The sequence below is a fragment of the Pimephales promelas genome, chromosome 14, assembly GCF_988280905.1.
Source record: "Pimephales promelas chromosome 14, fPimPro1.hap1.1, whole genome shotgun sequence".
Lineage (NCBI taxonomy): Eukaryota > Metazoa > Chordata > Actinopteri > Cypriniformes > Leuciscidae > Pimephales > Pimephales promelas.
In genome coordinates this window covers 18370802-18389612 of record NC_142782.1, presented here as the reverse complement: position 1 = coordinate 18389612, position 18811 = coordinate 18370802, and the positions used below count along the sequence as shown (strand labels likewise).

The following is an 18811-nucleotide window of genomic DNA, read 5'->3' as shown; positions in this document are numbered from 1 at the left end:
AAGATGTTTTGCACATAAAATCTAGACAATTGTTGCTTCCGTAAGGCATGAAGACATACAGGATTTTGAACGATGCATTGCCAACATAATAATGGACTTTACTGACTCTTGTTACAGGTGTGGTACATAACTAAAGTTATGTAAAATACCAACGCATTCTCACCCCAAGGCGTCACCTTTGACCATGCTTCAATATTTGACGTTTTAGGCGCCCTTTAGCGTCACGTACATGACGTGATCGTGTATCTAAAGCGTCAGATATTGAAGCATGGTCAAATACTTATTTAGATATTGAAGCATGGTTAAATGCCTAACTGACGCCTTGGGGGGTGAGAATGCGTTGGTTTTCCACTTCCTAGTATTTGATACAATGCTAGCACTCTAGTCCATTCCACTCATCTAGAATGATATAATATATAGATCGGTGGTCCAGACATTAGAAAAATATCAGTCTACACATGCGTTTTATATTCACGGACATGACCGTTCTGAAAGCGACTTTAAAACTTTCTCAGAGATCTTAAAGAAACCACAAAGAAACCTTAATTTATTCGTCTTTCACTGATTGTATCTTAATTTCAATCAATGCTTAATCAACCAATTGCCTGATTTTAATAAATAAGAAGTGTAAACAATAAATGATCATGACGGAGCGACAGCGTGCAAACTGGACTTTGGTCTCATGAATGAAACTCGGCGTATTCCTAACCTCACAGCCCTGAGAAATATATAGACTAGGCCTATCTTTGAAAGCAGAGGTAGACAGGAGTCAAAAGGCTAACCATCAGATCAGATCACATTTGATGAATGTTTTTTTTTTTTTCGAGTTTAGCGATGTAGGGATGACACAATCTGAAACACGCAACCGAAGTCGTCATGGCAGCGCGCATTGTTTAGAGCAGAATAAGGTGGATTGAGCAGGAAATTTATCGGTTCCTGTGAAATTAAGGATACAACATATGTTGGAACCAGGGTCTAAATGAAGTTCCTGCAAATGTCCCTTCTCGCAAAGTAGTCCTTTTTAAAAGTTCAGGAACTTTCGGGGGTCCGACTTGGGTGCTGAACATGCTCATTGGTTGAGTTATCACAGCATTTTGATTGGTTGACTCAACGCAGCATTTTATTACAAGGATGTTGTGGTGCGTGCAGTAAAGGTTGTTTGCTATTTGAATCTACAATGGAGTTTTGAGACTAAATGCAACTGGAAAGTTACACTTGGTGGACTACGTCACCACAATAATTAGCATAATCTTCATGATACTTTAGACCGCGTTGGAAACATAGACAGCAACAGGTCTGGGGGGAAAAAAGTTCCTGGGATTTCTGTGTAAACACAGCTTAAGATGTGATTATACATATTTCATTCTCTTTATTATATATTACAGAAATGAAATATGGTGAACATTTCGACTTTTTACTTTTGAGTTAGCAAATGCTGTTTTGTTTTCAGGTAGTTTCATATAACTTTCCAAAAATTTCATTACAAACGTTACTGCCGCTAGTCAACGGAAGCTGTCACAGATCAATCCTCTGTAGGCTAGACCATCCTATTTAACAATGCTCCTTCGAAGGATGCAGCCTCTGAATTGGGACACAGCAATACAGTCGCAAACTTCCCTAAGTACTTCCCCTCGTTGAACCCCTACCGTCATTTTGAAGTGTGTTTAACTTTGTCAATTTGGTGAGCGAAGTTTATTTGGACAGACCCTCAACCATTTCGATTTTGATAGAGGGAGCAAGTCTACTCAACATGTATATTTCAGGCAGATCCATAGACCACAATGCAACACGATTGTGATGCAAGAGGAGATCATGCTTAATTTACTTCCACCCCACACAACTCTAGTGTGAGATAGTGGCATTATTTTCACAATTAACCCCATTTAATACTTGTAGCTACCTGAAGCTGACTGTTTTTTGTGAACAAAGTTATAGTTTGTAGTTATTGTATTGTAATCCTTTTAAATATATCATAAATGTATTATGTTATTATACTTTGTCCACTTGGCGAAGTTTAATGCACTTCAAACTGGGGATGGGGATTCCACAGAGGTGAAGTGTTTTGGAAAGTTAGTGAGTGTATGTCTGAAAGTTCTAGGGTGCATTCCATTTCCCTTTGATATATTGTATACACTCGCCAACTTTGCCTCAGGGGAATCCCCGCCATTTTGAAGTTTGTTCCACTTTGTCAGGTGGGTGAGGGAAGTGGATAGGCCCCTCGACCCCTCAATTTTGACAGAGATGTACTCTTCAAGCAGCTCAGTATCTGACAATTCAACTTGATTATGACATCTCTTTATATCGCACTTAAAATGTATGATATATGAATTATTTTGAGAATTAATCGCATAACAGTATATGATATGTTAATCATGATGAAATTTAATTGCATAATACTTGTAGCTATGTTCAGCGTTTATGAACAGTTTATGAAGTTTTTACTACTGAGTTTTTTTCTCCAACTACTCACATTTCTCTAGGATTTCAGATATTTTCCCCAACAATTTAAATGCGTGCATCAAACAAATTCATAAGTAAAAAGGGGTTTAAATAATAAATCAGCTCCATAGTGAATTCCAAGTGATCGAGGGCTTAGTGCGTTACATTTAAACCTCATGTAAGAGTTCCGCCAGTAGTGCGCACTTGTGCAACATACATCCGAGTCCATGAGGGAACTTAGCGAGTGAAGGGCACACACATTTGGAGTAGAACGCAGCCATGGGTTTTCGTTCTGTTTTATGAACCTTCAGTTTTCATGTAATCTGTTCCGGTTTCCATTGTTTACCATGTTCCCACTCATTATTTGTTACCATAGTACCATAGGTACTACTGATTATGTTCATCACCTGTTTCTAGTTGAGTTGCTCATTGTATATTTAAGCTATGAGTTTAGTTTAGACATTTGTGTCTTTGTAATGTGTGCAAATCTGTTGCTTTTGTTTTCTCAGCATTTTTGTTTTCTGCCAGTTATTCTAAGCTGTTTATGGTTGCCAAGCACTATATCAGCTCAACATATTAGTGTGCTCAGATTATAGCTTCTAGTGCAGCTCGTCTTATAATTTGTACATTAAAAATGTTACTTTAAAATCTGAAACACTAAAAAAAAATTGCCTTAACATTACATTAAACTGACTTAAACAAAATGTGTTGAATCTTGTTTTACTCATAAAATAATTTGAAAATTGCTCAACTAATGTTGATGAGTTAAAGCAATATAAGTTGTCATAACTTATCGATCTTTTTTTTTTTACAGTGTATTGGAGTATGTTTTACAAGAGTGTTATTGGAGTCTCTCAATTTCAAAATTTCACATTTCATTTAATGTGATACTTGTGATATTACAAGGAAGTGTTAGAGACGGGTGAGAGAATGACTCAGTCTGACCTGACAGCACTGTAAGGAGTGTTATCAGGAAGTTAAATTTTAAATACAGGGGGCCAAAACATGATAAATGTACAAAATATCCTTATAGATAGACTTTTGAAAATTGAATATGATCAGCCTTCACCATCTGAAAGATATAAGGCTGTGCTCATAGGTAAGCAGGTCAGAGAAAATCAAATAAAAGCCCTCTGGTGAGGAGGAGACGGAGGATGTGATTCCCAGAAGTTTAGAGGAATTTAAATATTTGCTTGTTTGTACTTGACTTATTGAAAGCAGCATGATGCATGCATAGCTGTTACACTTCACAGTTTCGAAAACCACTCAGGCGGGTTCAATGAACTGAAGTAACTCTGAAGAAACATGTTTGAATAAATTTCATTAATGCTTTATATTACAGCCTGGAAAGTACTGTGTAATTAAGAGGAATTTACAATGTAACTTTCTGTAATTATAGTGTACCTATAAAATAAATTTAAGTATACTTATAAAGTAATGTATAAGTATAAGGGAACAATATGTAAAGTTTGGGTAAAAAGGGGTAACAACCAGGAGAAGAATTAAAAAAATATATATAAATAGAACTAAGTGGTACTTATTCTATTATTAAGATACACAATCTGCATTTAGGAGCAATTTAACAAGAACATTCACTGCGTTTTGGCTTTTAAAAAGAATGACAGGGTATATCTATGCATTTATAAAAAATAAAATAAAAAAATAAAAAAATTTGATAGCAAAAGTGCAGATGTTTATGTTTGGGCTGACATGTTTCAAGGCAAAAGACTAAGACTATTGCATTTTTTTTTTTTTAAATAATCTGGTTTCATGTGGTTACAGTGTAAGTGCTTGTATAATAAATAAAGGTTTCTGAGTCCGTGATATAAGATTGTGTATGCATTTTTATGGTACATTTTTATGGTAACATGGAATGGGCAACAAGCACCATGCACTTTAATTTACAGCCCGCAATGTCACACCTTCCCTGTAACTACATGAAACAAGAGGGTAACAAGCACCACTACATGAAACAAGAGTATCTTTCCCCAATAGGCCCATTAAGTTGCAATAGTTTTCGTTTTTTTTAGTGCACTTTTGTTCAAAATATTACTTAAAATGCATAGATATGTACCCTGTAATTTTTAAAAAGCCTACACAGTATGTAATGTTTCACCATTATTTCAAAAAGGTTAGGTAACCTAACCCTAACCTAACCCGAACCTGTTCTTTCTAAATTGCTCCCAAATGTAAGATTGTATCATAATAGTAGAATAAGTAATTCTCCTGGTTGTTACCCCTTTATTCCCCAAATTTAAAATATTGTTCCCTAATACTTTTGTTCCCTTATATTGTAAGTACGTTATAGGTACACTGTAATTACCAAAGGTTACGCTGTAAAATCATTTTAACCCTCAGGTCCTCTTCGTTTCGGAGTCACACTTGTTATCTTCCTGGTCAAAAGTGACCAGACACCTAAAAATGAACTTTCTCCATCCCAGTAAAACCAATGCAATTTATTTTTGTTCTATAATATTTATTCTTTTTAGTATTTTGAGACAATTTATTTATTTATTTTTTCTATGTATATATATATATATATATATATATATATTTTTTTTTTTTTAAATATTAATGCAGTATTTTAGTTTAATATAGAGTCTAGGCCTTCAGAAAAAAAATATTTTTGAAGAAAATTAGCACCATCTGGTTACAGTACAGAGAAAATGCGTAGAATCATGGTGTAATTACTAGATGGCATGTCCAGCTCTCTATATATGGAGAGGCATGTGATGCGTCAGAGAATAAAGTCATTTGCAAGATAGAGCCCATAGACTTACAGGTTGCGGTATGTAATTCACAAGGAGATACTAATGTGAATGATGCAATATATCAGTCTTATCAGAAAGGTGACACCTCTGTCAAGTAATAACAAGATAATTTCCTTTCACTTATCACCACATTCACAACTTAATGAGGTGATAAGAGCCACTTCGGAGCCACTGAATAAGTGAGTGAGTGGAAATTTATTTTTGACACTGTAATATCTTAAATAACCCCTCACCTGTCTTGATTCTGCTTTATATTGGGCCATATGTAACTGATTCATTTCAGTTTTTAAACATTTCCAAACATAATTAGGGGCCACTGAACATGTAAGCCAAATTATCTGATACAGCAGGATTAATACCGTTAACTAAAACTAAAAGTAAAAATATTAAAAACATTTCTGTTAATTGAAATAAAATTAAATTAAAAATGTATTAATAAAAAATAAATAAATAAGTTGAAAAACTCTAACTGTAAATTAGAAATGTTGCATTGGCAATTAACTAAAATAAGTTTAACTGAAGTTAAAGCTGCAGTCCATAACTTTTTTGGTTTAAAAATTATCCAAAATAAATTTGAGAGCAAGTACATAACCAGCCAGTGGTCAAAACTATCCTTAGCTCAATTCAAAGTGGTAAGCTTGTAATGTTTTTAATCTCATTTTTACTGGTGGATTTCCGCGGGAGATTCGAGCATGTCTTTGCGTCATTACATCTGTACACATTAAGCAGGAGTCTCGGCTAGCTTTATTCTGTATGAGGATGTTAGAGGTGGAGATTTATAGTCTTTTCTCACAACACTTGATATAATTAAACTTATCAATTTGATGGTGGATCCAGACATGTTTAAATGACAATAACCAGTGAAAACTGATTCACCCGTTATAAAATGCAAAAGACTTCGGACTTCGGAGTGGCAACAGAAAAATAGTGATCACGATCCCTTCTCAGGAAACTCAAAAGATCCAATAATGCAGTAAGTTTTAATGGGGAAATCCGTACTCACAAAACAGTCCAGGCTAGGGTTCAATATTCATATAGGCAATCCAAACACAAGTAAAAAGAAACAGACCTCAGATGTGGTGTGATGAAAGACAAGGACTCCATAACAAACACTAAAATAGCAGGGTATAGGCTATGTTTACACGGAAACGATTCTGAAGAGAAAACGCAAAAGTGGCGTTGCGTCATCACTTTTTATTCTGCGTTTAGACGAGCGTTTTGTGTGGGAAATCTGCGTGCAAATGGTGACGCAAAAGTGTTTGAAATTCAATGTAGTATGCACTTCAGGCGGCTAGGAGTGCATACTACAACAACACCAAGTCCATGTGCCTGCGTAAAACCTTCACTGTCAAGCAGACTTTTGCGTTTTTACCGTTTACACGGGAACCCGGCGGTGGAGCGTTTTTAAGATTTCCACTCTGGGGGGTGGTTTCACTTTTTTGCGTTTTTAAGCCTCAAAAAAGCCTCGCCGTGTAAACGAAAGGCACATCCGATAAGATATTTTTACGTTTTCACCCGGAATCGTTCTTGTGTAAATGGGGCCTCATACACACAGACTAACGATCATAATGAGTGACATCTGGGTGCAATGAACAATGATGAGAACAGACAAAGATTATGGGAAATGCAGTTTCTAATGCGATTGACACAGTGGGGGAAGAGGACCTCTAGTGGTGAACCAGGGAGACACAAACCCATACTGTGACATAACTCCCCCTCTACGGAGAGGCTACCAGATGCTCCAAGCAGTGTTGTAGTACTCGAGACTCGGACTCGTCTCGGACTCGGTCTCGAGACCATATTTTAATGGTCTTGGTCTTGTCATGGACTCGTGTCCATTTGGACTCGGAATTGACTCGTACTCGAACATTTTTTTTTTAGGACTCGGAATTATTCCCGAGTCCACTCGAGTTCAATTAAAAATATTTTTCATGATTATTAATGTATGTTAATAAAATATGTCTTTAAATTGATTGACACAGCCAGTGATTGGAGATTTTCTAGATTTTCAACTGCGCATGACAAATTGTAATAAAATTACTTTTAACACCACCTACTATGTGGCCTTTTTACCCTAAACTGATCATATTTTTAAACTCTAAGTAAATTCAGTAAAAAAAAAGGATTTCTCTAAGTAAATAAAAGTAAATTAGGTAATCAACCCTCACTGGTCTCGGTCTCGACTCGGACTCGACCGTCTCTGGTCTCGGACTCGACTCGGACTCGACTCTCTATGGACTCGGTCTTGACTCGGACTCGACTCTCTCTGGTCTCGGTGTCGACTCGGACTCGAGTGAGGTGGTCTCGACTACAACACTGGCTCCAAGACAAAACTACATAACAAGACAAAACAAGAGTCCAGGTAGGAGGTGGAACGGTGGAGTACCAGGGGGAGGGATGGGGTTCCAGGTCCATGAAGGGAAACAGGAACAGGGGATGATGGTTTTGGCAAGGGCGAAGCAGACGACCCATCGGGCGGCCAGGGTGGAGACTTTCCCTCTGGCGCCAATGGCGGAGAAGACCCTTCGGGCGGCCACGACGGTGCAGACCCCTCTTGAGGAACAGGCACAGACATGGGCTCAGGAACAGGCAAAGACATGGGCTCAGGAACAGGCACAGACATGGGCTCAGGAACAGGTACAGACACCGGCTCAGGAACAGGCACCCGCTCAAGCAAGGAACATACACCGGCTCAGGCACAGGAACAGACACCGGCTCCGGCTCAGGAACAGGCACAGACACAGGCTCAGGAACAGGCTCAGGACCAGGCACAGATACCAGCTCAGGAGTAGGCACAGACACAGGCTCAAGAACAGGCACCGGCTCAGGCAAGGAACAGCCACCGGCTCAGGCACAGGCACAGACACCGGCTCAGGAACAGGCACAGGACCTGGCACAGACACCAGCTCAGAAACAGGCACAGACACCGGCTCAGGAACAAGCACAGATACTGCCTCAGGAACAAGCACAGACACCGGCTCAGGAACAAGCACAGGACCTGGCACAGACATCAGCTCAGGAACAGGCACAGACACCGGCTCAGGAACAGGCACAGGACCTGGCACAGACATCAGCTCAGGAACAGGCACAGACACGGGCTCAGGAACAGGAACAGGCACAGACATGGGCTCAGGAGCAGGCACAGACACCGGCTCAGGAACAGGCACAGACACCGGCTCAGGAACAAGCACTGCCTCAGGAACAGGAACAGGCACAGACACAGGCTCAGGAACAAGCACAGATACTGCCTCAGGAACAGGCACAGATACTGCCTCAGGAACAGGCACAGACACAGGCTCAGGAACAAGCACAGATACTGCCTCAGGAACAGGCACAGACACCGGCTCAGGAACAGGCACAGGACCTGGCACAGACATCAGCTCAGGAACAGGCACAGACACGGGCTCAGGAACAGGAACAGGCACAGACATGGGCTCAGGAGCAGGCACAGACACCGGCTCAGGAACAGGCACAGACACCGGCTCAGGAACAAGCACTGCCTCAGGAACAGGAACAGGCACAGACATGGGCTCAGGAGCAGGCACAGACACAGGCTCAGGAACAAGCACAGATACTGCCTCAGGAACAAGCACAGATACTGCCTCAGGAACAGGCACAGACACCGGCTCAGGAACAGGCACAGGACCTGGCACAGACATCAGCTCAGGAACAGGCACAGACACGGGCTCAGGAACAGGAACAGGCACAGACATGGGCTCAGGAACAGGCACAGACACCGGCTCAGGAACAGGAACAGGTACAGACACCGGCTCCGGAACAGGCACAGACACAGGCTCAGGAACAGGCACAGACACGGGCTCAGGAACAGGCACAGACATGGGCTCAGGAACAGGCACAGACACCGGCTCAGGCACAGACACAGACACCGGCTCAGTAGCAGACACCGGCTCAGGAACAGGCACAGACTCAGGAACAGGCACAGACACAGGCTCAGGAACAGACACCAGCTCAGGAACAGACACAGGTTCAGGAACAGGCACCGGCTCAGGCAAGAAACAGACATCGGCTCACAAGGATTGTGGGAAATGCAGTTTCTAATACGACTGACACCATGGGGGAAGAGGACCTCAAGTGGTGAACCAAGGAAACACAAACCCATACTGTCACAAAAAGAGACTGCAACCGGACCCATGCGAAAACAAGGATAAATATCAGAAGGGCGTTTGAAAGGTAGTGTGAACTCCATCTTTTGAAGGGGTTCAAAACAGACACAGAGTTGGCGTTTTTTCTGCTGGACAGGTAAGACATAAGCGATTGTTAGATTTAATCAGTGCGATTTACTGCAATGCTTTTTTCCCCTTAGTTGGTAAGAACAAAAGTAACAAAAGTAAAAGCACAACCCACATAGTTGATAAATAACTGCAATTGCAGAGCTGGCAACAAAGAGGAAAAACTACAGACTGCAACTTTCAGTTTGAAAATTATTATCCGGAAACAAATAAAAACTAAAACTAACTAAAACTGAAATAAAAATAAATAGCTATATATATATATGCTATATATATATAAGTTATGTTCCTGTTTTGCCTGCCTGAGTTTTAGTTAGTTTCCTCAGAACTGTTTCTGTTCACCTTGATTACGTTTCCAATATTTAAGCACAGAGTTCCTTAGTTCTGTGTCTGGTGTCGCCATTGTTTATGTGGTTAAGTTATGAAGTTAAGTAATCTCCTGAGTGTTCTGTGTAGATTAATAAAGACAATTTTCTTTCCCTATTCCTTTCATCGTGCGCTTTATTACAGCCATCAAACATAATATATACAGCACAAAGAATAATTATTCATCAATAATCTCCTTCATACATCATTCTGCACCCACATACTGTACATTGAGCAATAGGTAACGTGCCGAGTGTATTGTGTTTGAATAGTTACTTGAGTCACATTACAACCAGTCAATCAAAATTTGTTGTGTATTCACAGGTTTAAAATGGCAATGAGAACATGAGTGTTTCTTGGCAGGTCAGTTCAGCTTTAGGCACATGCTGCACACAGCTGGACAAGGAGGTCTTGTTGTGTTTGCATAACAACCTGCTGGGTGACGTTACCAAGCATTCGGAGAAGGTTAAATGGAACATTCTGCTCTCTGCCATCAAAGGGTATACAGTCATGGAGCATGTTCTGCTTATAACATATACGTAATCACACGAGCACTGCATGTTGGTCAACAATTAAATTAGGAAGTTCAAGCTTTATCTCAAGGGTGCTGGAAATTGTCTGACCTCTGATATAGGGGTGCGCGGGGCACAAACTAACGTGGGCTAGTTGTATTACACTTGTTTTAGATACTCCCACACATGCTAGCATGATGATGTACTAGTTGCCACATCAACAATGCGCCAACATTCAGAAATCTTTGGAAGATATCACTGAACATTTGTTTGACCGTAGCAAAAGCAATTTTTTTCACTTCTGTTATCTCTATAAAAAATAAAATCTGATATTAATTTAATCCGCAATCAGTTAGATTAGATTTAAAGGACAACTCCGGCGCAAAATGATGCTATTTACACTTTGGTCTAATTACACATTGCTACCTAGTCAACCGTTATCTGAGATTTGTTTTCATGATTGCCGAATGTAAATAGTTTTATCTCTAAAAACAGTTTAGCCTATAACGCAGTTCAATGCTAGTATATAGGGCATAGAGTAATGACAAATAAAAATCGCTTGTTATTACCACTAACAAGGCTCAAAATAGCCCCACACCAAAACGACAGCATAACAAGGGTCCCTACATTCAAACCGAAGCGTTGAGAACTTTGTCAGTGTCCACACAGTTTAATAAGAAGATATTTTATACACACAGTAAATTTCGCGAATACAGGAAGAAGCCATCTTTGAAAAATAGTCTCTACCAGTCGATCTACGAACGCCGATCCAAGTGCGCTGAACTGTGCAGAATCTCATATGATCCGTTGTTTCCAGAAGAAACACAAACACAAACCGTTTACTTGTCTTCAATATGTACACGTAGCCTACTGTTCGCGCTCACCTTATCACCTTATTCACATCTCACCAGCGCACTTGGATCGGCGTTCGTAGATCGACTGGTAGAGACTCTTTTTCCAAGACGGCTTCTTCCTGAATTCGCGAAATTTACTGTGTGTATAAAACATCTGCTTATTAAACTGTATGGACACTGGCAAAGTTCTCAATGCTTCGGTTTGAATGTAGGGACTCTTTTTATGCTGTCGTGTACTGTGGGGCTATTTTGAGCCTTTTTAGTGGTAATAACAAGCGATTTTTATTTGTCATTACTCTATGCCCTATATACTAGCATTATACTAGCGTTATAGGCTAAACTGTTTTTAGAGATAAAACTATTTACATTCGGCAATCATGAAAACAAATCTCAGATAACGGTTGACTAGGTAACAATGTGTAATTAGACTAAAGGTTCATTTTGCGCCGGAGTTGTCCTTTAATGCTTCACTAACTAGCAGAAGACACTAAGGTCTGCAGATGGGGAACGATTTAGATACTTTTATGAATTCTATTGAGAAATCTTGAGGAGAAAGGTGAAAAAAGACTCAGTCAGTGTTCAGAAATTATTCAATATTATTATGTTTTGAGCTGTTGCAGTGTGTTTGTTGCAGGGTTCGACTTTCCATGTGTATTTCCCAATTGGCATAAGAAAAGCCATTGTTTTACTCTGATGTATACGTCATTTGCTTGGGGATGCAGTGAGAATCTTCCTCCTGTAACGTACCAGCGTTATACTACACTGAAACCATTGTCTCAGATACTTCCTGTCTCGTCACCTCATTCACAATTATTTCTTTGGTATCTTGACACTTTCCTTTTACAGTAGGCCTAACTAATACATTTTCTGGAAAGATTTCAACATTTCTGAGAGGTTTTTCACCAGAAATATTTAACAGGTTTAGCATTCCTGAAAGCAACACTCACAAACGGCACTGCAAGCACATTCTAGATCACTCCTCTGAAGAGAAGGAAACTTCTATAGTAAAACTAGATTATTTCTAGTCTATTTATTCCTTCTAAAAAAAAAAAAGATATTTATGGCAGCTGATAAGGACTGGTCCCAAGGCCACAAAAAAAGAAAAAAAAAAAAAGAAAAAAGAAAATTGTTATATACGTAATTTACTGATACTCATGATTTTCCATACATGTACGACTTAATTTCCTATAGAAGAAGAAACTTGGATGACCATTCTGTTCTTTTCCATGCCGTTTCAATGAATGGGGGTCTAAAGTTTAATTATCAAAAAGGATGCTAAACCACCATAGTAAATGCAATGTGTGTTTCTTCAACAAATTATTCTTTTGATTTGGAACTTTTCAGGACAGATCCAATTCACATAACCAGTCTGATATGGTATCAGGTTTAACTCACTGATGCAGAATATACCAAGAAAAATCTGTGAACTAGTTTCATGATGCTTTTTTATTTTAAAAGATCAGTCTTCAATCAACATTCACTGTAATTACAAAGAGCATCTGTATAAATTCTTCTTTTGTCTTCCACAGAAGAAAGTCAGTCATACCGGTTTGGAATGACAAGGGATTATGTACAAGCTTAAGTTGCTATATCACATTTAACTAATTCCACCAGAGAGATGGTTCCTTAGGCAAGCAAATTGACAGACTCTGGCTTATAGTATATTTTAGAACCTACTCAAGTTGCATAAATGCAAATCAGCTTACTGCAAGTTATACTACATTATTATGCAAGAGTACAACTCAGCATTCAAGTATTCAAAATGAATAGTTTTAATACCACACCATCCTTTCAAAACACAGTTGTTAATAGAATGCATCATACCAATAACATCTACAGTATAAATGACAAGTGGATCCAAGGTAATTTTATTACAAATTATTATCCTTACATTTTATATACACATTATATACACAAAACATGTACAAAACAAGGCACAGAAATGTGCAACATTTTTACGAAGACAAACAGAGCAGCTCTCTCCATTCTTCGGACCTTAAATAATACTGTGAATTCACATAAAATCGTCTTCTTATTGAAATCCACAGACACAAACACATGTAAAAGTGGTCACCAGATAACTTGGGAGAGACTTAATTTATGCCTTGGTACAAGGTGTGCATTAGGTTCATAAATAAGCTTGGTTTTACAGTGCTTTTTTTTGTCCTTCATAAATTAAAAACGTACAAAAATATATATAACAAGTATTGCGCTGTTAAGGAAGAGTCTCAGATCCATAAAACGGATGTTCTGAATACAACAATAGAAAACATACAAATAGTATCAAAAGATGAAGACCTAGAATCTCAAACCATCCAAAACAGCCCACTGGTAGAAAAAGAAACTGCCCTGAGCAAGTCCAGCAACCAGCCATCATCACCCATCTGAGCTGGCCATGAGCAGTACGAGTTGTGTTCTGCCCACCGAAAACCGATATGGTGCCTTATCCCAGCAAATGTGTGTCAAATCAAACAAAAGTGCTCAGGCCCTGTGCCAGCTTGGGTCCCTGGGTAACAGTGATTCCTCTCAGTAGTGCAACCTGCAAAAATAAACATGTCATGAATATAAACATGCACATATTTACATGCATATACACATTTAATTTTAATATTTGTATACAACTTATTTAGAAGTAAAAAAGCTGATCTGAATATATAAATATACATGTACACAAGCCATAATGTGAATAGTCGACATGCATACATACCGTTTCCTAGGTTTTACTTCCCACCCATCACGACATTTAACAAATGTAATATCTTGCCCTGGCGAGATCTCGGTCTCTTGAGCACAGAAGGTGAACCTGTGAAAGAAACAATATTACAACATTAACAAACACCCTAAAAAAAAAAAAAGAAAAGTCATTCCACAAATTCGCAACCAATGAGCTCCAAGACTCACTTCTTCTGCGTCTCTCCTGCTTTGACTCTGATCCTGCGAACCTCCAAAACTTTTTTGTCCGGTTTACTCGACCAGGACCAGAATGATGACTTGATGTGTTTCAATACGGACGACCAGGAATCGGAAGGACCTTCCCAGCGAAGTGAAATTTTTAGCAGGTCACCGATGTCATCTTCAGTGAAGACGAGAAATGTGTTTGTGAGGTTCAGACCAACTCCTTCAGCACTGTGAAAAGAGAGAAGCCATGTCAGATTCTACCACGCTTTCATTTTCAAAAGAGATATTTTAATCTTAATCATGAGCTGCTTACATGTCTACGCTGAGTTTATTGGTATCATTAAGGGATCCGTGTAGTTTGACGTAAAACGTGGGATCTGAATCGGCATTCTTCCTGTCAAACACATGCATCTTCATCTGGTAGTGGTAACCTGTACAGAAAATAACCAGTTTCATATTTCAAAAGCAAAGTGACTCATCATTACAGCATGTGACTTTGAAAAGACGCTGTAATTACTTACCGCCAAAAGGCGTGTCCGCCCGAGTCTTCAGGTACATCTTGCTGTTTCTCCTCTTGCGCATTTTCTTGGAGTTGTACCCAATGCTGTTGCAGCGGTTCTTCCTGCAGCTGAGACAAATGCCCTTCTTGAAGCGATCAGGGCCGGTACATTGAAAGGCGTAGCTCACGTGGTCCTTGTTCATGAGGGAGTCCACAAAGAGATGCACTGCCCGCTCATGCTCACACTTCATGACTTCCACAAAGTCTGTGTGGTGACAAGACAGATGTGGTAAAATGATGGTTTGCATCCATGGAAATTGACAAAACAGCAACAAAACTGAAGTACTTACTTCCTGCAGCAGCAGTGGACAGCACATCTCCTAAAGAACAGCCTGGCTGTACATCCCCACCATTGGGATATATATCAATGTGCCCAATTGGCTCCTGGATGCCAATACTGACTCCCAAAGCTCCCCGTGTGTACGTGTGCAGGACATCGACAAAGTCTGCATCGTCCGGAGAAAGACGCTTATGGGACTCCGTCCCCTCGAACATGGGCCCAGCTGGATCTAAACCTGTTCAAAAGGGACAGAGGTTTAAATATTTAGGCCTCAATGTGTGCAAAAAGACTAATCAATTCCAAAAAGACACAACTCACCAGTTATACGCCCAATACTTCCATTTACAAACGTTCCAGCATACCCAGCAACATGAGCCCCAAGACTGTATCCAATCACGTGCACGTCCTCAAGTTGTAGCTTCTCTTCTTTCTATCAAATGTAGACATGCATTCAATTTTTATCAGTATTACTATAGGTTAATAAATATTAAATAGAATAAAATAATTATTTGTCTCGTTTCTTTATATGTATTTGTTTCATGTAACTTACTTTTTAATTCTACAAATGAAATAGGCAAAATATTTATTTGCTTGCTTCGTCTAAATAAATTCAGAAGGTGAAATGTTCAAAAAAAGAAATGACTATGCAATAGGTAAACTTTCTGCAAAACAGATATTAATAATTAATATTATTGTTCACTATAAATAGTCTTTTTTTATTTGTTTGCTTTGTCTAACTTCCTTCAAAATGTAAAATGTGCAATAAAAGAAAAGACTTTTCTGAGGGAACAATGTTTTAGACATCCACAAGGCTGTAAAAAAAAAAAGTCATTGTGCTTTTTGCACATGATTGCTGTGCCATGCTCAGTGCCAGCTGGGGCATCCGTGTGTGCGCGTTGGGGGTTATTAAATTCAGCTGCTCATTTACACTGCTTGCATCTTTCCTGTGTAAAGTACATAAGAGTCTAAGGCACCCAGCTTTGATGCATGAATAGGTTTTGTTCCATGAGAACACCCATAATGCCATGGGCTAATTCCCAACATCTCAAACAACAAAAAAAACTAAACGGACCCATCTGGAAAAGACAAATTGTACTTCACCAGGACATCTGCTGTCCAGAGAAAAGATTCATAATACCAACAAAGAACCAATGTATAAGGCCACAAGAAGAGTTTTCATGGTTGCCAGTTCTCTCAAATGAACACAAAGAGAACCAAACACACCCAGCGGGATGTATAATATAGACGTACCTGGAGCCAGTCCAAAAGGGTAGCGACGCTCTGCCCAACCCGGTGGGTATGGTTGACGGCATCAGGGTAAAGTTGGTGGGCCAGTCCCAGCCAATCGACCACCACCACATTAGCCTCAGACTCTCGCCTTTGAACAGCAGCCACCAGCTTGTGCATCCAGCTCTCAAACATGCCACTCATCTGTAAAAGAGAACACACCCTTTAACAAACCAGCAAAGATCCAGCAATCACGTGTGAAATTCCAATAATCGCTTTACACGTGAGAAGTGAATGTATTGCTACACTAAAGAAAGTTTCTGGTAAACCTTTCCTGTAGCTCAAACAGTAGAGCGTTGGCACTTGCAACACCAAGTTCAATTTCCAGGCAAAGCAAGAATTGATAAGATTATAAATGTGTAAACCTTGAAATGCAATGCAAGTCGCTTTGGATAAAAAAATCTGCCAAATCCATAAATGTAAATGTAAAAACATGAACCTCCATCACTGCTTCAAAGATAATATTTGGAATCTTTTGGAGATTAAGGCTTTGGTGTCAAAATCTTCAAAAGTCGAATCCAATAATAAAACCATAGGCACATGATATGACAATCTGGAATGTCTCACCGTCCAGCCGTGGATGATCAGAATGGTCTTTGCTGTGGCATTGAAGCCACACTCCTCAATGCTTTCCTTTTTCCCAGGTTGGAGGTAACAGCCGTCATCATCAAGATCAAAAGACTTTCGCATGTTGTACTTGATTCGGTCATGAAGTCGTCCAGCCTCAAAAGAGAACTTGTCTTTTGCAGCATCTAGAAGGAGTAGTAAAATGAGGAATTAGGTTTATGTGAAATCTCTACACATAACATTGGAAATATAGTGCTTAAGGCATTTCAAAGAGCTTAATTGTTTCATAAGGTGTTGAGCTTGAGTCCATTCATGGCAAGTCTTATGACAACATCTCGTTTTAATGACTAGCTTGAACAATTGAGCTACTGTACATAGAAAGCAGAACTTGTGTTCCATGAACCAGTTGACCATAATAAGAATGCCAAAAATAGTCTTGATTTGGGATATAAGAGTTTACAAAGAGTTCACGCAGTTTCAAGAGGATGAAACCATGGTCTTCCTTCCCTTACTTGGGCTGGAGTGTTAAAACGATCAGTTTAACCAATTAGAAATGAGCTACGGGGGTGAAATCGCTTACATGACCACAATCCTCCTGAGGTGATGTCGTCTTTGTGTAAATCGCATCTTTGTATTACAAGACTAATGCTTACAAACAGGGGGTCTTTTGTCATTTGTTGTTAGCTTGTTTTGGTGTGTAACCTAGCTATGCATGTGTTTTTTGGTTTCATTTGTGGTATATATACACACACACACACACATATATCACAAGAACAGGTGTTGTTCAAAACTCATGTAAACTTTGATGAAATTAAGGGTTTGATCCACTTCAAATGTTGACTGTATATACATGCACACACCTTACGAAAATGGTTTTACTACAAATGCAGTAAAAATGTCGTTATAGTAATTGATCCACTAAAAAACATGGTTAACTAGCTACACTTTTTACACATCGAGCAAAAACAAGGAGTAACACTTTTTAACAAATTATGTTAAGGCGCTCCCCGGTATTCCAAACATTAAGGTAATAATTGCTTTATTTGTTTATTTATAAATCTACCACAAGTGGTTTAAAAGTCATATAGTTTCGATCACAAAGTCAATGCGGTCGACAACGCGGCAGACCATTGATAAAACGTGGACTTATCTGGCGACTTTTAAAGGGCACATCCCAAAGAAAGTGGATTGTCCGGGTTTTGCTTTTGTGATTCGCCGACACGTCAAAGAAAGCGGACATTTAAACTTTCAGTCATTTTTTTTTTCATTGACAGGTTCATTCACGTAGTCCTTTTGAGAATGTGAGAAAAAAATCGTTTCTCTTCAGTTTGAATGAAATCGGGACTGTTGGCTATTGTCCGCGAAGAAAATGATTGTAAACAGAAAAGCTTAAAAATATAAATCAATGAGGAATTTCTGCACACTAAAGTAAACATTTATTAAAAATTATTTAGTAAAGACTCAAGAGTATCTTACCTGTCGAGTGAACGTTCTCGCCGGGTGCAGCAACTATGGAACTGAATGAATGGCACAGGATAAAACACAAGCAAATTGCAATTCTTATTGATTTTTCTACCATAATGTTCAGAGCTGTAAAATACTTTCGTTATTCTTTTGACAAACTTTAGTCACTGAGGACGTTTTACGAATTAATCCTTCACTAAGAGGTGCCAGGAAAGTGTATGAACCTGTATCAGGTTGCTCATTAGAGTTTTAAATAGTTTTTTTTCAGTCATCTGACCATCGGCAGATATCTACGACAAAATTCTTTCTCTCTAATTGGTCAAGCCCCTGCGTCTACGCCGAGGGCGTGGCATATACGTTTGAATGAGTTGTGAGTTTGTCAAAGAGACTGGCACATTCTTTCTCACGAAACGGTTAACCCTATGCCTCCCGGGTCTCGTGCTGACTGACGCACGGGGCACAACATACCAACGGTTAACGAGCCTTCAGCACTGCACATGACTGTGCTTGTTTACAAATATAGACAAACATGCCATGTTTCAAGTTCTGCTGGGGCAATTGTTG

The 18811-nt window shown here is 39.3% G+C and overlaps 1 protein-coding gene across 1 annotated transcript; it reads right to left on the bottom strand.

Moving 5' to 3' along the window:
• Positions 1-13044: 13044 nt before the first annotated feature.
• On the bottom strand, positions 13045-18485 carry lipg (lipase, endothelial). Its single transcript, XM_039680840.2, has 10 exons — positions 18260-18485; positions 16784-16968; positions 16181-16360; positions 15248-15359; positions 14940-15164; positions 14612-14854; positions 14404-14521; positions 14094-14318; positions 13900-13995; positions 13045-13731 (listed from the first exon to the last, which is right to left on the bottom strand). The coding sequence occupies exons 1-10, from the start codon at positions 18360-18362 to the stop codon at positions 13719-13721; spliced, it is 1500 nt and encodes a 499-aa protein (XP_039536774.2). The 5' UTR covers positions 18363-18485; the 3' UTR covers positions 13045-13718.
• Positions 18486-18811: the final 326 nt, after the last annotated feature.